This window comes from Phalangium opilio, unplaced genomic scaffold, assembly GCF_054372755.1.
Source record: "Phalangium opilio isolate 3A_F unplaced genomic scaffold, DU_Popi_V2 ptg000105l_1, whole genome shotgun sequence".
NCBI classification, from domain to species: Eukaryota; Metazoa; Arthropoda; class Arachnida; order Opiliones; family Phalangiidae; genus Phalangium; species Phalangium opilio.
The window spans coordinates 2141518-2159479 of record NW_028324207.1 but is presented as its reverse complement, the minus strand read 5'-3'; the positions used below and the strand labels follow the sequence as shown (position 1 = coordinate 2159479).

General features: G+C 35.9%; 1 protein-coding gene across 3 annotated transcripts; it reads left to right on the top strand.

Moving 5' to 3' along the window:
- The first annotated feature begins 75 nt into the window (after window positions 1–75).
- Window positions 76–17759, top strand: LOC149625189 (ABC transporter G family member 23-like). 3 transcript variants are annotated; one of them, XM_089851960.1, is made up of 12 exons: window positions 76–2073; window positions 2798–3171; window positions 14864–15014; window positions 15087–15241; window positions 15301–15502; window positions 15562–15732; window positions 15796–16218; window positions 16283–16460; window positions 16536–16651; window positions 16721–17057; window positions 17136–17225; window positions 17292–17759. In XM_089851960.1, the coding sequence occupies exons 2-12, from the start codon at window positions 2810–2812 to the stop codon at window positions 17501–17503; spliced, it is 2397 nt and encodes a 798-aa protein (XP_089708086.1). In that variant the 5' UTR covers window positions 76–2073; window positions 2798–2809; the 3' UTR covers window positions 17504–17759. The 3 variants fall into 3 exon arrangements, with proteins under 3 accessions (XP_089708086.1, XP_089708087.1, XP_089708088.1); XM_089851961.1 differs by lacking the exons at window positions 76–2073; window positions 2798–3171 and adding an exon at window positions 7815–10301; XM_089851962.1 differs by lacking the exons at window positions 76–2073; window positions 2798–3171 and adding an exon at window positions 14700–14784.
- Window positions 17760–17962: the final 203 nt, after the last annotated feature.

Sequence of the window (17962 nt, the reverse complement as noted above, 5' to 3'; positions counted from 1 at the left end):
ATTTTGTACTCAAAGTCGGTCATATATAAGTTACGTTTTGTACTCAAAATCGATTTCCAATAGAACCATCCCACACTGTACTTCTATCCTACAATTACCCTTTTTGGAACACCCCGTATATTTCTCAACAAAATTCGTGTGATACTATCACTTTAAAGGTTAAATGGGTTAAAACTTTCAATTTTAACTTGGGAAAACCTTCTCCCCTCAAATTGAAGTCTCGTCAAACATTCTACGTAGAAAGTAAATTTTGTAGTGTTTTTTTTTTTTTAAAGAACAGGTCTGCGAGAGGAGGGATTTAACTGCGGGCCATCGTCCCCTTATTGGCCTCTCACCCGTTTGTTCAACGAAATTAAACTAATATAGATTAAAGTCGGGGAAATGTGAAAGTAGGCCGCTCATCGAAAGCGAATTCTTTTTTTAAAAAAATAAGAAGAGAATTTTACACAAAATCTAAGTATAGATATCTCCGAAAATTTTTCCTCAGTATTGTTTTAAAGGTGGGGTGAAGTTTTTATTTTATCGAGTAGATTCGTAGTGGTATTACCAAAATTCCCTGACGTTTCAAGGTATTTACCTAATTACCATTCAAAGGGACTTCATTAATTTTCCCTGACCTATTTGAAAGTCCACTTTTATTCGTTACGTAAAAAAGCAAGCGCTGTTTAAAAATGACTATCATACCATTTAACCCTTTTGAAGAATCACTTTGAAATGGAAGTGGGTTTGTCTAGAAAACAACATGTTATTACGTCAAAGAAATCATTTAAATTTGACGTCTGCTAGATTTTTAATAATTTTCACATTAATTCGAGAACGCTATTTGTTAGGGTAATATTTTTATGGTCGTCGGACATTAGTAGCGGCATAAGTTCATAAGATACGTTCCATTAGTTTGTCACTGGTTACTGAGAGCTTGTCATGAGGTGACGTAGGTCATATATTCTCGTAAAGCGACACCTGGTGAGGCGCTGTCAAAGGCTTAGGAAGATGGACTGCAAAACCGAGTGTAGTCAATTCTCGCTTGTCGTTCTCAAAGTAGCTCGAGCTGTAAGTCTCTAGCATTACGAAGTATAGGTAGTGTCATACTTATGTAACATATTTTATAAACTTATGCATGAACTTTTAAATATATTAATTAAATTACCGAAGTAATATGAAATTCCCTGACTTTTAAAATTGCAATTTTAAAATTCCCGGAATTTTTTTTTATAAATCCGTCGTAATAGTCTTGAAGATATATTAATTAATATTTACAACGTCATTAACGCACTTTTATGGTTGTTAATTACAGTCACTTAAAACACCTTTTAAAAAATACAATAAAATATATAGGCATAATAACAGTTATGTAAAAGTACTTTAATCATCACCACAAAATATTTTGGTAAAATTTAAATTTCGTTTTGTATTTAACTTAAAAGAAATATTAAAGTTTTATTTCAGAATGTAAGTAGTTCAACCGACCTTTAAATTAATATAAAAAAATGCAATTGTAAGTACGTCCTAGAAAACTTTTCAAGATCAAAAACGAACTAGCTGTAAATATGTAAGGGAGGTGCATCAACTAAAAACAGATCTCGGTCAAATTATACGTTGAAAGTATATTCCCCAACAAGGTTTTTTTCCTCTTAAAAATTGGGTACACCTTCGATGAAAAATTTCTTTCGCTTTTCCACATTTAAGTTTTGGCAGCTTACGAGCGGCACCAAGTCCGAGCGAAGCCGAAAATATACTGAATCTAGCGAGTAATTATTAAATCGTTAATATAAAATTTTTTATTTTTGCATTTCAAATGAAAAACAAGGAAAATATTTAGACGAAAAAGGCTTAGAATAAATTAAAAAAAAATGCAGTTATTGCCTGAGGCCGCCTCGTTTTAAAAATCTAAAAGCTGGTAGAAAGATTTTTGGATCCCCTGTTCTGTCTAAAAGTGAGACCGGACTTAGATTAAGTTTCAATACCAGTGCGGTTGGTTGAGGGTGTCATCGTGTCCGGTTGGCTGCCCCCTACCCCCGTTTAATTTAAGGATTACAACAACGGAAGTGACCTCTAACCTGGAAGCTATTACAGGTAATTTTTTTTTCATAAATTTAAATTATTTTATTAAGTTTGAAAACGTTTTCATTGGTTAAGGATTATTACGCGTAAATGATTTTGAATCTGGTTTCTAAGTAGAGGACTATTTTAGTGTCCTACTGTCAAATTCAAGCGTCATAATTTTGACGTCCTGATGAGAGTCAAATTAGTTTATCACGTTCAGTAATCAATGAAGAACAATTAATAAACAGGTTATGGACCAGGTTACTTGTGCTATTTCCCAGACTGTTTAGGAGGTGACGGAGGAGTTGTTGTGGTCAAGTCACCTCCGGCGGACACGGGGTAGTCGGTACCCAGATAGGGTAAGATCGCCGACGTGCGTCGTGTTCCTTCAAACTTTGTTGCCCAGAAGCTTGGCCTACAGGAATGCGCCACACTCCCGACTAGGGTGAAATTTTATTATCTAAAGGTGAAATTCATAAACGTCGGACGCAATGCTATTTAGTGCAGGCGAAGGCAGGGCGTCGTGCGCAAACGTCCAGCCTTTTACGCACGACGCCTAGCCTTAGCCTGTACTAAATTGCGTTGCGTCCGACGTTTATGAATTCCACCTTAAGTTGACTTATCGACGTTGGGTGCGTCCGACGTTTATCGACGTTGGGTTTGATAGATTTTTTTTAAATGCTGGAATCCTAAAGAAAACATTGTCTTTAAACTCGTTTAATAAACCAAAACTCTTGTGTTTTTTCTTCGTTAGAAACGTTTCATAATGAACGAATCAAACATGGACGCTAATGAAAACGTGAGAAACGGTGAAATAAATAAGGCTTTCGAAGCCGATGAGGTCATTTACGAAGTACAAGCCGGTGAGAAACATCCGCGGTCATCGGACAGTATCATAATCAACACGGATGTGGAAATAGTGCAACGCGATTTTATCATTAAAAAAGATTTTGACGATGAAAATGGTGGAAAACCCAAGATTGCGGACACCATTCCGATGTTTCACGGGACAATTCCCAGGTCGCACTTGGCCGTAGTGTTGGAAGATGTTCAGTATTGTTACGGTAAACCCAAGAAAAATCAGTTCGCGTTGCAGGGAGTTAATATCAACGTTCCAAAGGGTGTCATGTAAGCACTTTTTTACATTTACCGTAGTGCAGTATGCAGGGAGCCCAGTGGTCCTATAATTCCTATAAAATCCTTTATTTTTGAAACTGTTCTATGTTGTCCTCTGATTTCATGAAAGGTCTTATAGGCCTAATATCCTATATTTTTGAATTAGTCGAAGTTTTCGTATAGTTTAGCATCAAACTTATCAAAATTAAGCTCTTTTATCGAGATCGCTTTTAACTACACACCAAATTTTGGAGCTCCGGATTTTTATATATTATATTTTAATATATAATAAATATATTATTGTATAAAACTCGTCTTTCAAAAGTAAAATCCAATTTGTTATTTTATTTCAGACTTTTCTACATAGTTTAGGCCAAAATTATATATGAGCATTTTTAGTCTTAAATTTTCCTATAAAAACTAATTTTTCTCCCATAAAATACTATAATTCCGGAAAAGAGTTCTATTTTTCCTATAAGGAATTTAAAATTTTGTCTGGGCTCCCTGAGTATGTCCTACGGATCAAATGGTTTAATTAAAGCGGTAAACATAACGATGGACTCCAGTAGAACGTTTAGCGGCATGTTTTCCGGCATGTCCTCGTGGTCTTGAATGAATTAGAAACGAGGGGCTAATCACTCTATATAGCTGATTGGGAATTCTCGTCGGATCTCAGTATAGCGTTAAAAAGAAGTTCATGGCAATTATGGTGAAACAATTTTAACGTGTTTACTAAAAGGGGATTTTTGAATTAATCATTATGACACGAAAAAATATAAGCCAGCGTTACTCGAAGTAATGGTTAAGGAAATCCATATTTAACCTAGGAAATACGTAACGAAACGCGGTTCTTGCTTGCTCGTATTTCGTATTTCATATTTGTAGATATTTAGAGGAAAAGCAAGAAGTGATATCTAGTTTATTAGGGAGAAGGTATAAATTCACCACATTTCCAACTTTATCTCCAGCCCAAACGTAGGTCCGGAGTTAATCCCCGCCTCTAAATTACAACCAGCATCTCATTGGTTCTTGAAAACTCACATCAGCGCGACGCGAATGACGAAAATTACGTATTTTCCGACTGAGGAGAGGCGAAATAGCCCAGCCTCCTTTTACTTCCCCCCTTGTATTTTGAAAGGGGGACTGGGATTATGGCGCGCGAACACTTTGGCATCTTATACCTTCTCCCTACTAAACTAGATATCACTTCTTGTGAAAAGTTAAGATAAACTTAAAATTATACCTTAAAAGAACGGCTTTTTTCTAAATATAAATGGAAAAATATAAAAAATAAATGATCTCTTATTACAAATAATAACCATTTAATTACTCTTAAAAACGAGGATTACTGCGCAATCATTTTTTTAAAAAATATTTTTCCTTTTATATTTAGAAAAAGTCCATTCTTTTAAGGTATTTACCTGAACTTTCATTTAAAACTATCAAAATGTTATTGTCATCGAATCAAACGCCACTATTCCTTCAAAGGATGTACTTAAGTTTAATATAAACAAGGATTCCTAGCTATTTCTTCAATGAACCCTAACTTTGGTGTCCTTGAGTAAATTTACTGACACATTTTTATCGGTTAACGGTTACTTCCCATGGAGTGACGCGGACTATCAAAACCTCATTAATAAATTTAATTAAAACAAGTGACTTTTATATTATTAATAAAAATGTTTTTGAAGTTCCTGAACTATCTTTAAACTTTGGTATTAATATAGAAGTGTGTTTATTTCTATTAATTCGAGGTTAATTTTAGCGTTAAATTTTCAATAACTTATATTTAGAAATAAGTTCTTTGTCGGAAAGATTATTGAACCTGAACGGGGTTAAGTTGTGTCGTAGTGACAGCGTTAAATACTTAACCGTTTGAAAGAAAACAAGTTGGGAAAGCAAAATAAACCTCTCCGAGTCGAGACGCGGGCTATCTACCCACTTATGAGGTTTTTCTTAAATAATTAAATAAATATAATTGATATTAAATATTTTAATCGTCAGTATTTTACCTTAATTCTAGTTAAGTCGTTTTAAGAAAGGTTATTCCTAAAATCATTTGAAACATAGCTATTGTTGACAATTCAATTTCAGCGTATTTTTGGAAATTTAGGGTATATAAAATGATTGATTCACCGTAAATGATAAGAAAAGCCGCAATTGGGTGAAGTTTTGGTGGAAGCCCTGCCATTGGGAGGCTAGACGTTTCTAATAACCTTGACGATGTAAATCCCTACTTGGTAGGAGTCAATATTGCTTTCTGTGAACTGCGAACGCAGTCCGGATATTGCGAAAAGGTTTTCTCCGATTTGCCAACTGCAAATGAGGTGACAAATACAGACACGTCCAGTGTAATACCTTTCCGTGACGTCATCGTCACTCGGAGAGGTAAAAGTAATGTTTAACTAAGCATGACAATAATTCTATCAAAGGCAAATATAAATAACAGCAAGTTTGACTTACTAACTGCACTTGGAAAACAATATCACCCAGAATTAATTATACAATAAGTTTATAAGATATATACCATAAGTATGACACTCTCCTAATGCTAGGGACTTACAGCTCGAGCTAGTTCGAGAACGACAAGCGAGAATTGATCGCTACACTCGGTTAATTTTGCAGTCCATTTTCCTATTTAGTCTGTACTAAGCCTATGACAGCGCCTCACCAGGCCTCGCTTTACGAGAATCTATGACCTACCTCACTCACTTCATGACAAGCTTTCAGTAACCAGTGACAAACTTATGGAACGTATCTTACGAACTTATGCCGCTACTAATGTCCATCAAGTCAGATTTATATTAATGAAAATAATTAATTTATATTAAATTAATTGAAATTAAATTAATTAATGAATCATTAAGATTTATAATATTATTCCGAGCTCTACAACAAGCTAATTAACTTTTAATTAATAGAATCGGTTATATATATATCTATTTTTAAATTAATTATGCCAAAATAAAATTAACATATTATATATTATACATATATATATATATTATTTTAGCATTGATTTTTTTATGGTTTTAAGTTTTAAATCTTTTTAAGGAAGTAATAAAACTTAATTCAGTTATGTCTTTGGTGTTCAATCTTAGAGTGGACCAAATCCGCTGTAAGAAAACTGGTTTTTTTTGTGAAACATTTTGTCTTATCTAAGACTGAATTCGATTATACACTTTAGCTTAAGAGGAAATATTGACACGGTTAGGATGTAAACGAGCCCTAGGCGACAACTAATGTTTTAAAAATTGCTCATGGTCAAATGTGATTATATTAATCAAATTTTATATTTATTTCAAGGCTCTACGTCACTAAATTCTGCTTGCGTTAATTACTGCCATTTTCCAAGATGGCCGCGGAGTAATTGCGAAACCTTTAGTACAGCTTTACGATAATTATAATGAACAAGCAATTCAAATTTCAATAAAATCGGTTGAAATTTGAATTACAGAAGTATATAATACAACTATTCGAGAGAAGTGTACCAGAAGTGTAATTCCAGGGATAGATTTAATTTTAGAAGTAGGAATGGAGAACGGTTAGTATTTACTTCTGTCCGACTCATAGCCCAGTATAGAGCCCCTCCCTCCAACACGCAACGAAAAGTTTACATTATCTTATTGGTTCACTTAAACTACGTTTTGATGACGTTGCTGACGGGGACGGCGAAAAATACATAATTCCTTTTTACCTCTGTCGCTATGACCCGCCTCTTCTTTCATACCCCTCCGTCCCGTGGAAGGGGGTCCGGGACTTTGGCGCGCGCCCAGATTACTCTGTTCTCCATTCCTACTTCTAAAATTAAATCTATCCCTGGTGATACAGATTGTCATCCTTATTCTATTATTCCCTTCTGGTTTTGATTGGGTTACATTTCCGAACACCATTTTGCAGAATGACAGCCGATTTATAACGTCGGAATATATATGAATGAACCATTACATAAAAATGTCTTGAGAGTCAGTAAATTTACCTAATACTGTAGCGTAATCCGCGTTTTGAATTTTTCGGCTGTCTTATTGCGAGAGTGTATTTCTAATTTACGAATATATTAAAATTTTCAAACAATTTCCTTTAAAGAGTATTATTGCAATTTATTATCGTATTATTGAAATGTTTCCCGTTTATTTTTGTCACAATGGAATGATAAGGTCCAGTCCTTGTATATGATCCTAGCGATGAAACGACTTTCCTTATAAAAACAAGGTTATATGTCAATGCTGCCAAGCGATACAGCGATGAAATGTAAGCCTTGGCGATGAAAAAACATAATATGTGAAATCCATATTCTCAAAGATATTTTACAATAAAAAAAAGAGTTGTTATAATCTTTTTTAACCCTTCGGGGATTTGAGTTATACTGTATTTAAAAGTTTATTTAAAATTTAAACGACCCTCAACTACCAGGGCTGCTTGACGTAAGTCACGTAAGAGACAGATTACGTTTAGAGGGAGTGCCTGAAATACAATAGACCACTTTGATGTAACCAGGGGTAGATTTAATTTTAGAAGTAGGAATGGAGAACAGAGTAAGGCGGGCGCGCGTCAAAGTCCCGGACCCCCTTCCACGGGACGGAGGGGTATGAAAAAAGAGGCGGGTCATAGCGACAGAGGTAAAAAGCAATAACGTATTTTTCGCCGTCCTCGTCCTCAACGTCGTCAAAACGTAGTTTAAGTGAGCCAATAAGATAATTTAAACTTTTCGTTACGTGTTGGAGAGAGGGGCTCTATACTAGGCTATGAGTCGGGCTGAAGTAAATACTAGTCGTTCTCCATTCCTACTTCAAAAATTAAATCTATCCCTGAAGTAACTAAGAGGGAAAGAGACGGGTGTAAAACATTGCCTTCCATCTTGCTTTTTTTGCGCCGGCGATATAGGCTTGGGGGATCATGATAGTGAGCAGAGACGGCAATGAATCAACTCCCTTGTAAGTCCCGATACTGAGGGTTGCCTACCCTGGGTTTGTTTATAACGAGACTAGCGCCAATTTAAAATATATCTGTTAAGCAGGGGGAGAGAAAAGTGAATTGGCTTCTTTGGTAAAGCTTCGTACTAGGCTACCTCTCATTCTGAAGCATAGGATGTACCATGCTATTTCTTCAAAAACGCTGTTAAAGTCAATTATTTGCCGAACAATTCTCAACTTAGAAGATTCACCAGCCTGTGTTTTCTTAAATTAGGCTATATAATTCTGAATTTTTATGCATTTCGAGAGAGCCCCTTTAATGAAGACTTGTACCTCAGAAAGATAATGTTTTGGCAAGAACGTCAATCATTGAGAGGCCCGGCTTACCTTGTACCTACCCAACAGTTCTTGCCAGGGGGACAAATAAAATTGACCCTAAAATGTCGCCTCATCACCAGACGCTTTCTATAAAGACAGGACTTGAAACTTAGAGGCTCAAGGTGACCTTCATACAGCCCTCTATTTTGGAGTAGGATTATTCGATGCGATAGGAACATTAGTATTATGAAAGAGATAGTCTCACAGTATACCTCTCATTTATAAGTCCGCCGGAAAATCTTATGAGGTCTGGATATTGTTTGTGTACTCAGGGCTGTTATAAGTCACGTCGTGTCCCCTGGTACTTGGGTTTTCCAACCGTTTTCAGTCTCACGCATCACTTCCTGTTAATTTTATTTGCTTTTGCCGCTACCATAAGTTTATAAGATATGTTCTATAAGTATGACACTATCTATACTTCGTAATGCTAGAGACCTACTGAGAGCTAATTCGAGAACGACGCGAGAATTGACTACACTCGGTTTTACAGTCAATCTTCCAATTTAGTCTGTACTAAGCCTTTGACAGCGCCTCACCAGGCGTCGCTTTACGAGAATCTACGACATACGTCACTTCACGAACAGCTCTCAGTAACCAGTGACAAACTAGTGGAACTTATCTTATGAACTTATGCTGCTTCTAATGTCCGACGACGGTAAAAAATATTACCCTAACGAACAGCGTTCTCGAATTAATGAGAAAATAATTAAAAATCTAGTGGACGTCAAATTTAAACGATTTCTTTGACGTAATAATATGTTGTTTTCTGGACAAACCCAAGTCTATTCCAAAGTGATTCTTTGAAGGGGTTAAGTTTTTCTTTTTTACATTTGATACGTGAATGATGGATTTTCCTCAATTTAAAACGTGCCTGTCGGGATTGGTAAGACAAACCCAAGATCACGTAGGCCCGTCTTAACGTCATAAAAATAGCGTGTTATGTTTAAAAATATAATTACTGCCCCGAGCGTTGTTTCAAAAATGAAAGTCGCCCGTGTTGACGATCACGTTTTACTACTCTCGCCTTCATAGAAGAGAATGCAATTTCCATTAAACAAGAGGTTACAAGTAAACCCTTACAATTTTGTCGCGCTTTCTAATGTATTTTAGCAATGTATAATGAACTCCATATTGATTTAATAGCAAAGGATAATTATTACAAAAACTATATTTAGGCACTGTATAATTAATGCCTTACTTATATACAGTAACATTGCTAATTAATATTGAAATCGTATAAAGAATATCTCCTCAACAAAAGCCGAGATACAACAAACCCCAAAAAATCCTTATTTCTCAGCCTGTTACGGCTACAATGACAGGGAGCCGAACATAAAGAGGTCACACAAAAGACACGTGTCCTTGGAATGACCCATATTAGTTTAAAACACGTTTCCGCACAATTTAAATGAGATCATAGTGTTTAGCAGACGGCATAATGAATTTTAAACTTTTTAGGACGGTCTGAGACAAGGACTAGGCAATATCCACGTCGGCGTTACAGCGTCACTTTCGGCGAAAATGAGCCAAATAACGATGAAACCGAATTAAAAAATTAAACACCGTTAGCGGAATGCAGTGAGCAACAAAAAATGTCGAGTCCGCACGTTTAATTACCGAAATTCAAAGAATAACAGCGAAAACATGATAGTGGAGGTATTTTTAGTAAGGTCTCAAACACAGTTATAGAAAAGCCCCGTCATGAGTCCCGAGGAACAAACAATACGAGCTTTTCCAAGACCTATGGCAAAACGCTGCCAGTAGATAAAACCAAAAGACGGCGATAACACGAAAAATAGTTTAAATCACTGAAAATTAAGTTTGATTACCGTTAACGGAAGGCTTTAGAAGGTAGGATTTTACTTTACTTAACTAACCCAACCAACACTTGATTCTGATTAATTAGACCACGGGGAGTTCGGAAAAAATAGTGAAAAAATTCTAAACCCGCCGCAAGTTGTCCAAAAATTTTTTGAAAATTTGAAAATTGCATGTACTTACCGCCATTAAGAGCGCTACGCGCCTAAACGCATTCTGCCCTCGATCTTGAAAAACTACCCGGGGGGTAAATATAATAACAAGGACTCGCGACGGAAATCAGGGAGCACACTCTGCGGAAAAATAGCTATGAAATTTTAAACACCCGCTGAAACATTTACAATTCTCATACCAGGATAGAAAAATATTTGAAGCAAGCTCCAATTTTAAAAATAAACAACGATATTTTGCTAAATTGCGTAGATTATTTCGTAAGTAAATGAAGATAAACAATAATATTTTGCTAAATTGCGTAGATTATTTCGGAAGTAAATAAAGATAAACAATAATATTTTGGAAAAGGCGTAACATTATTTGGGAAGTAAATGAAGATAAACCACAATATTTTGGAAAAAACGTAACATTATTTGGGAAATAAATGAAGATAAACAACAATATTTTGGAAAAGGCGTAACATTATTTGGGAAGTAAATGAAGATAACCCACAATATTTTGGAAAAGGCGTCATATTTTACAGCAATATTTTGGAAAAGCCGTCATATTTTACATTAATAATATTGTAGAAAAGGCGTCCGATTTTAGAGCAATATATTGGAAAAGGCGTCAAATTTTACAGCAATATTTTGGAAAAGGCGTCATATTTTACAGCAATATTTTGAAAAAGGCGTCATATTTTACAGCAATATTTTGGAAAAGGAGTTCTACTTTACAGGAAAATTTTGGAAAAGGCATCATATTTTACAGCAAAATTTTGCAAAAGGCGTCTTATTCTTTTTGAAATATCTAAACACAAACAGCGATATTTTGTAAAGGGTTTCAAATTACCAGAGAAGAACTAAATACAATTAGAAATTCCAAATATATTTATGGCTATGCCCTAATGTATTACCCGAGAAACACCACTTGGTGGAGGCCACACTTCGTTTCTCACGGAGAGTTTTTTTATGATATTGCTGTAAAATTTGACGCCTTTTCCAAAATATTTCTGTAAAATATGACGCTTTTCCAAAATATTGCTGTAAAATTTGACGCCTTTTCCAAAATATTGCTGTAAAATATGACGCCTTTTCCAAAATATTGCTGTCTAATTTGACACCTTTTCCAAAATATTGTTGTAAAATTTGACGCCTTTTTCAAAATATTGTTGTAAAATTTGACGCCTTTTCCAAAATATTGCTGTAAAAATGATGCCTTTTCCTAAATATTTCTGTAAAATTTGCCGCCTTTTCAAAATATTGCTGTAAAATATGACGCCTTTTCCAAAATATTGCTGTAAAATATGACGCCTTTTCCAAAATATTGCTGTAAAATATGACGCCTTTTCCAAAGTATTGCTGTAAAATATGACGCCTTTCACAAATATTACCATTTACTTCCAAATAATTCGCGCAATTTTCCATAATTTTGCCTTTGCGTTCATTTGCTTCCCAAATTATTTGAAGCCTGCTCCAAAAACTTGATGATTACTTCATTTACAACCCAAATAGAATGCAACCTTTTCTGAAATATTTCCCAACTAAAGTCAGCCTTTTCCAAAGTTTTGATGATTACTTCATTTACAACTCAAATATAATGCGCCCTATTCCTAATTTTTTTCTCAATTAAAATCCACCTTTTCAAATATCATTATTTAGGGTTCGGTTTGGTTACTTATTAGCTAATTTACCACCTTTTCCAAAATTTCTGTTTGCGATTAGGCCTAGTTACTTAAAAACCAATTAGTGCCTTTTTTCTCAAAATATTGTTTTACTTTTAAATACTTCCCAAAAGTTTTAATGCTTGTTTTAGAAACTAAAATATAGCTAATGTAATTTTCGCCATTTCTCGCCTATATTCTCCTTTTCCTTACTTTTGGCATTTCTAAATATTTCTTTGCGCAATATTTTGGAATTTTACACAGATTACGTTTCGATCCCAGTACCAAAAATTAATGGTTTTGTTAAATTCAGTAGGTCTTAATAATTCCATAGCTATACTTCCGTCACGAGTCCTTGAAGTTCTTATAGTTGCCCTCCCCCCGGCATATTATCAAAGATTGAGTTCATAGTGCGTTTAGTCTATAGCGGTAAGTACATGCAATTTTAAAATTTTCAAAAATTTTTGGACCAACTTGCGGCGGGTTTAAAATTTTTTCACTATTTTTTCCGAACTCCCCGTGGCCTAATTGGCCATATGTCTAATCAGCGCCACTAGCGGATGGTCTGAAAACTACTCCCATAGAGACTAGGTATATTTAAGCGGGTTTGCAGAATTTCCGACAGATGGCGCGGCGTTCGAGCCACCTGGCGGAAATTCTGCAAACCCGCTTAAATATACCTAGACTCTATGGGAGTAGTTTTCAGACCATCCGCTAGTGGCGCTGATTAGACATATGGCAAATTAGTCAGAATCAAGTGTTGGTTGAGTTAGTTAAGTAAAGTAAAATCCTACCCTTTAGAAGTCGTTATGTGCAAAAATCAAACGAAGCCAACTCGATCACGCGCTCAGCAAAAAAAATCCTTATTTCTCAGCCTGTTACGGCTACAATGCGGCTCTGGAGCAATGAGTTAGATCTCTATGAGATAGATAGAGTTACAATTCAAATACTCGCGTATGCGTATTTTATTTAACACGTTTAAAAACTATCTTGACAGCTTGTTACACAGATTATAGCAGCAGACGTTAATAAAAAAGTTCTTAGGGTGGCGCCACCCGTATTTGATAAAGATTCATGCTCGATAAAAGGTGTATTGCGAAACGTCGATCTCGAGATCTCACGTTGTGACTCTAGGTTTCATATATATATTCTATCTCATTGCTCTGGAGTAGTTTAAAGAGAGCGAAGGCGAGACGACGACGAAGGCGGAGCTAATCTTCCGTTTTTATGTCTTTTATGTCTCCGTAATATTTTTTCTCCATCATAGATGGCGACAAAATAAAAACTGATTGAATTTCATCCATTTTAAGACTGGAACTGATTTTTTGAGTAACTGTTAAAGTTGATGCGCATATGTAATTAAGTTTGTTTCAATTGACAGCTTTCTGCATTTAAATTTAGAATGACCTTGATATACTATAATTCTAATCTTAATCCCCTTGACGATATTGCATACCGTTCCGTTATTATGTAACGTGTTCCTGATAAGTCTGACATAGATAAACATTTTCGACTAAAAATCGCCCAAAGAACATCCCCCTTAATTTATGGCAGACTTATCAGAAACACCCTGTACATTTTTGTATTTTAAGCGCTCTCCTAGTTTTCGCGTCTCATATAGGGAATATTTGTAAGGTACATGCTTAAAATATTGTGTAAACCTTAATCTGTGGATATACAATTAAGAGTTGTAAGGTTGACTTAACATTTCCTCAAATCGGCTATCGATAAGGTAGAGGAAAACCTCGAGAATTTGTTCGAGTGCGTATTAATATTATTAAATATTTCGTATTTTACTTCCTCGTGGTAAAATTGTTGAAAATATGATTTTTTTTAAACTTGGTTAAAGTACGTTTTTTTTTTTGTTTAATGCTTCGAAACGAAACAACATTGTTCAACTTAAAAAAACTCGTTAGGAAAGTCATAAACGCCACAAATTTGTTCCCCAACAAAATTATTGTTTTCCTAAGGTACAGAACAATAATAAATGACACTGTCCGCATGGCGTATCTTTATCTCTCCGAGTGACGATGACTGGGTTACGAGAAACGTCTAGCCTCCCAATGGCAATTACGACTCTTCTTACCATTTACTATGAATCAATTGCCTTATATACCCTAAACAAGAAGTGATATCTAGTTTATTAGGGAGAAATTATAAGATGCCTAATTATTCGTGCGAAATAGTCCCAGCCCCCCTTTCAAAATACAAGGGGAAGTAAAAGGAGGTCGGGCTATTTCGCTTCTCCTCAGTCGGAAAATACGTAATTTTCGTCATTCGCGTCGCGCTGACGTGCGTTTTCAAGAACAAATGAGATGGTGGTTGTAATTTAGAGGCGGGAATTAACTCCGTACCTACGTTTGGACTGGAGATAAAGCTGGAAATGTGGCGAATTTATACCTTCTCCCTAATAAACTAGATATCACTTCTTGCCCTAAATTTAAAAAAATTATGAAAAAGGTGTTCGCTAGAAGTCAAACGTTAACAATATGATTTAGGAATAACTATTCTTAAAACGAATTTACTAGAATTAAGGTAAATTACTGACGATTAATTTAATTTATATCAATTATATTTAAATATTTAAGAAAAAAACTCTTAATTGGGTGCTAGCACTCGTCTCGACTCGGAGAGGTTTATTTTGGTTTCCCAACTTGTTCTTAAGAAAAGATGGGCTTGTTTTATTTTATCATAAACAAGGTGCAGAAGCCAATTTTAAAATATTCAACTATACACGTTATAATACAAATTCCGAACTTTCATATCCATAATTTTTTAGATATGCCCTTCTTGGACCGAGTGGTTGTGGAAAAACCACGACTTTAAAAGCGTTGACGCGTATCATCAAACCGGATACCGGTGATGTCCGATTTCCTGGTTTCGCCAAACCACCCAGAATACCTGGGGCCGATGTCGGTTACATGCCACAGGTAATGTTCCAAAAAATCCTTTTGCTAGTTTTCGAGAACAATACTTGAAAATTTGCTTACAAATGTCTTCAGGAACTGGCATTGTTCCTCGACTTAACCATTGAAGAGACCTTAACATTATTCGCATCATTCCATGGCATTTCGGACAAGTTACTTCAAGAACGCATCGAGTCCCTTATCAAAGTTTTTGACTTACCGTACAAAAAGAGAATTGTTGGAACCCTCAGGTACTTCAAGTCAAAACTTTGTTACGATATAAAATTAACTTCTGATATTATTATGACAGTGGTGGACAAAAAAGAAGGGTATCTTTAGCGACGGTACTGATCCACGATCCACCAATCATAATTCTAGATGAACCCACAGTAGGCGTCGACCCTCTTCTAAGACAAACAATATGGCAGTATTTAATCAGGGTATCCAGGGACGAAAATAAGACTGTTATTCTAACCACGCATTACATTGACGAGGCCAAGGACGCTAATGTGGTACGTACATAAATTGTTGCTATAAACAAGACTCTTACGTTCACCACCCGTTTCGGTAGATTGGTCTGATGAGAACTGGTAAAGTTCTTACGGAATCGACTCCCCAAGAGTTGATGAACCATTTCAACGAGATTAGTTTGGAAGCCTGTTTTTACAAGATATGCGTCATGGGCGAGGAAATTGCTGATGATGACTCTCTAACGGGAGAACTCAAAGAAGTCAGACGAAAGGTAAGAATTATAGATAATTTTACATCCTTCGGGACTGGTCCATTAAGGTTAGTTTATTTTCAGTTGTCTGTAGTAAGTGGTATATTAACGGACGAAGACAATGTCACCAAGAAACCATATATGTTGGAACGCGGTGATTCGTACACCGGAAGCGGGCTCTCCAGCAACAAAAGACCGTCATACCAAGGATCGTACGCTTCCAATCAGAACTACAGTAAATCTAAAAAGAATCAAAGACCCAAGGCCACAGCCGCGGAATCATTTCGAAGAACTAAAAGTCTCATTAATAAAAACATCAAGTTGCTGTGCAGAGATGTCTTTGCCTTATTCATGCAATTTGCGCTTCCTGCGATTGAAATAGCATTGTTTGGAATATGCGTTGGACGCAAAGTATGGGATTTACCCGTTGCCATTGTTAACGATGAAACTCCACCAAGATTCAGTCGACAGTTTCTGAACCAGCTGGATGACGTCATGATATACCAGGTATGTCTTGGATTATATTTGCTTTTGATTTTGGTTCCTTAATGCTAATTTTCTCCACCGATAGGTTCCGTATGACGGTCTTCATAATGGCATAAGAGCCGTTGAAGATGGTGACGCATTTGCGGCTTTGTATATGAGGGATAATTTCACGCGGTGTATGATTACCAGAATACAAAAAGGGTTAAACGTCGACAACACAACCCTAGATTGCAGCGTTGTTAAAATGTTCATGGACACTACCAGTAAGTTAATATTAATCGTGTATTCTTTATATATGCGTAACAAATACTTGAACAGAACTATTAACTATTTAACAGATCAAGTTATTTCAACTAATCTTCAAGATTCCATATATAAATCGTTTGAAAAATTTCAAAAAAATATGTTAGAATCAATTGGTAGTAATCCGATGATAGCTGGACTTCCGTTGCAGGTAGGTAATCCAAAAAGATTATATCATTGATTGCTATGCATGATGTTATATGTTCATATTTTTTTACAGTTTGCAGAACCAATCCACGGGTCGAAAGACGCGTCATTCAGCGAATACGTCACGCCGTCCATAATCATGACAACTCCTTACTTTCTGGCGTTGGCTCTGACCGGTATTACGTTACTTTTGGAAAGGCGTAGTGGTGTCTTCGAGAGATTAAAAGTATGCGGTGTCTCCAACGGGGAAGTCTTCATGGCGCAGGCGCTAACCAACACTTTTGTGGTCATCGTGCAAGTCCTGCTAATGTTGCTCATTCAGTTCGCCTGTTTCGAAACTGTCTTGAAGGGATCCATTGCGTTTGTAATTATTTTAACCATTCTTCAAGGATTGTGTGGAATGGTACTTGGTAAGTCCATCTTTCTGTTAGTTATGATGGTAATGTAAAGAGATAACGTTCTTGGAATGTCTCATCTTTTTATCACAGGCTTGTTCCTGTCGGCCATCGTTGATGACGTCAATACGGGCATTATAATCGGGGTTGGAGTTATTTTATATCCCAGCATTTTCCTTTGTGGTGAGTTTCATGTTGTCATTTAGCTCAATTCACTCAACTTATGAATCTATAATTTAAATTATACAGGAATCATCTGGCCTTTGGAAGGAATGCCAAGAGTTATTCGGTACGTGGCGTATTTTGTGCCGGCCACGTATTCCACGACGGCCTTGAGAAACATTATGTCACGTGGTTTTGGTATTGATAACCCTGAGGTTTGGTTGGGCGTTATTAGCGTCTTTGGATGGTCTGCAATATTCCTGGTTTCTGCCATGGTCATCTTCCGATACAGGAAGTAATTAACTTAATATGTATAAGAAGTTTACATAATCTTATAATCGCCACTAGTAGAAAAGCCCACTGCTGCTAATACAATGGGCACTATCATCATATAAATTAAAATATTCTTTAAGCCTTTGTTTTTTTGAATTTTGAAACTAATCGGTCGGACTTCAAGGAAATACAGTTTAAGTGTTATGTATTAATTTAAAATTCTCAAAACTGTTGAGAATTTGTCTTTCTTATTCAATAAAATATTAAATGAATGTTTTTAAATTTCTGGAACTTTCAAATTTTAAGTTTGGTATTCCGTCAACCATCAAAGCGATTATTTTCAAATAACCCGCCATTTACGTAAGGTGTGCACAAGATCGAGTGGGCTACGAATTGAAAAAGCTCTATAAGGATTTTACTTGTGGGTCCATTCCTTTTCTTTAGTCTCTACTTTATGTCAGGAGAGTAGGAGTCTGGAAGACCTA

Bases quoted from the DNA above. Each gene is read 5' to 3' on its own strand.
- LOC149625189 (XM_089851960.1), top strand. From the start codon at position 2,810: ATGAACGAATCAAACATGGACGCTAATGAAAACGTGAGAAACGGTGAA. The intron at 15,242-15,300 runs GTACTTCAAGTC...TTATTATGACAG, and splicing joins AGAATTGTTGGAACCCTCAG to TGGTGGACAAAAAAGAAGGG. The intron at 16,652-16,720 runs GTAGGTAATCCA...ATTTTTTTACAG, and splicing joins TAGCTGGACTTCCGTTGCAG to TTTGCAGAACCAATCCACGG.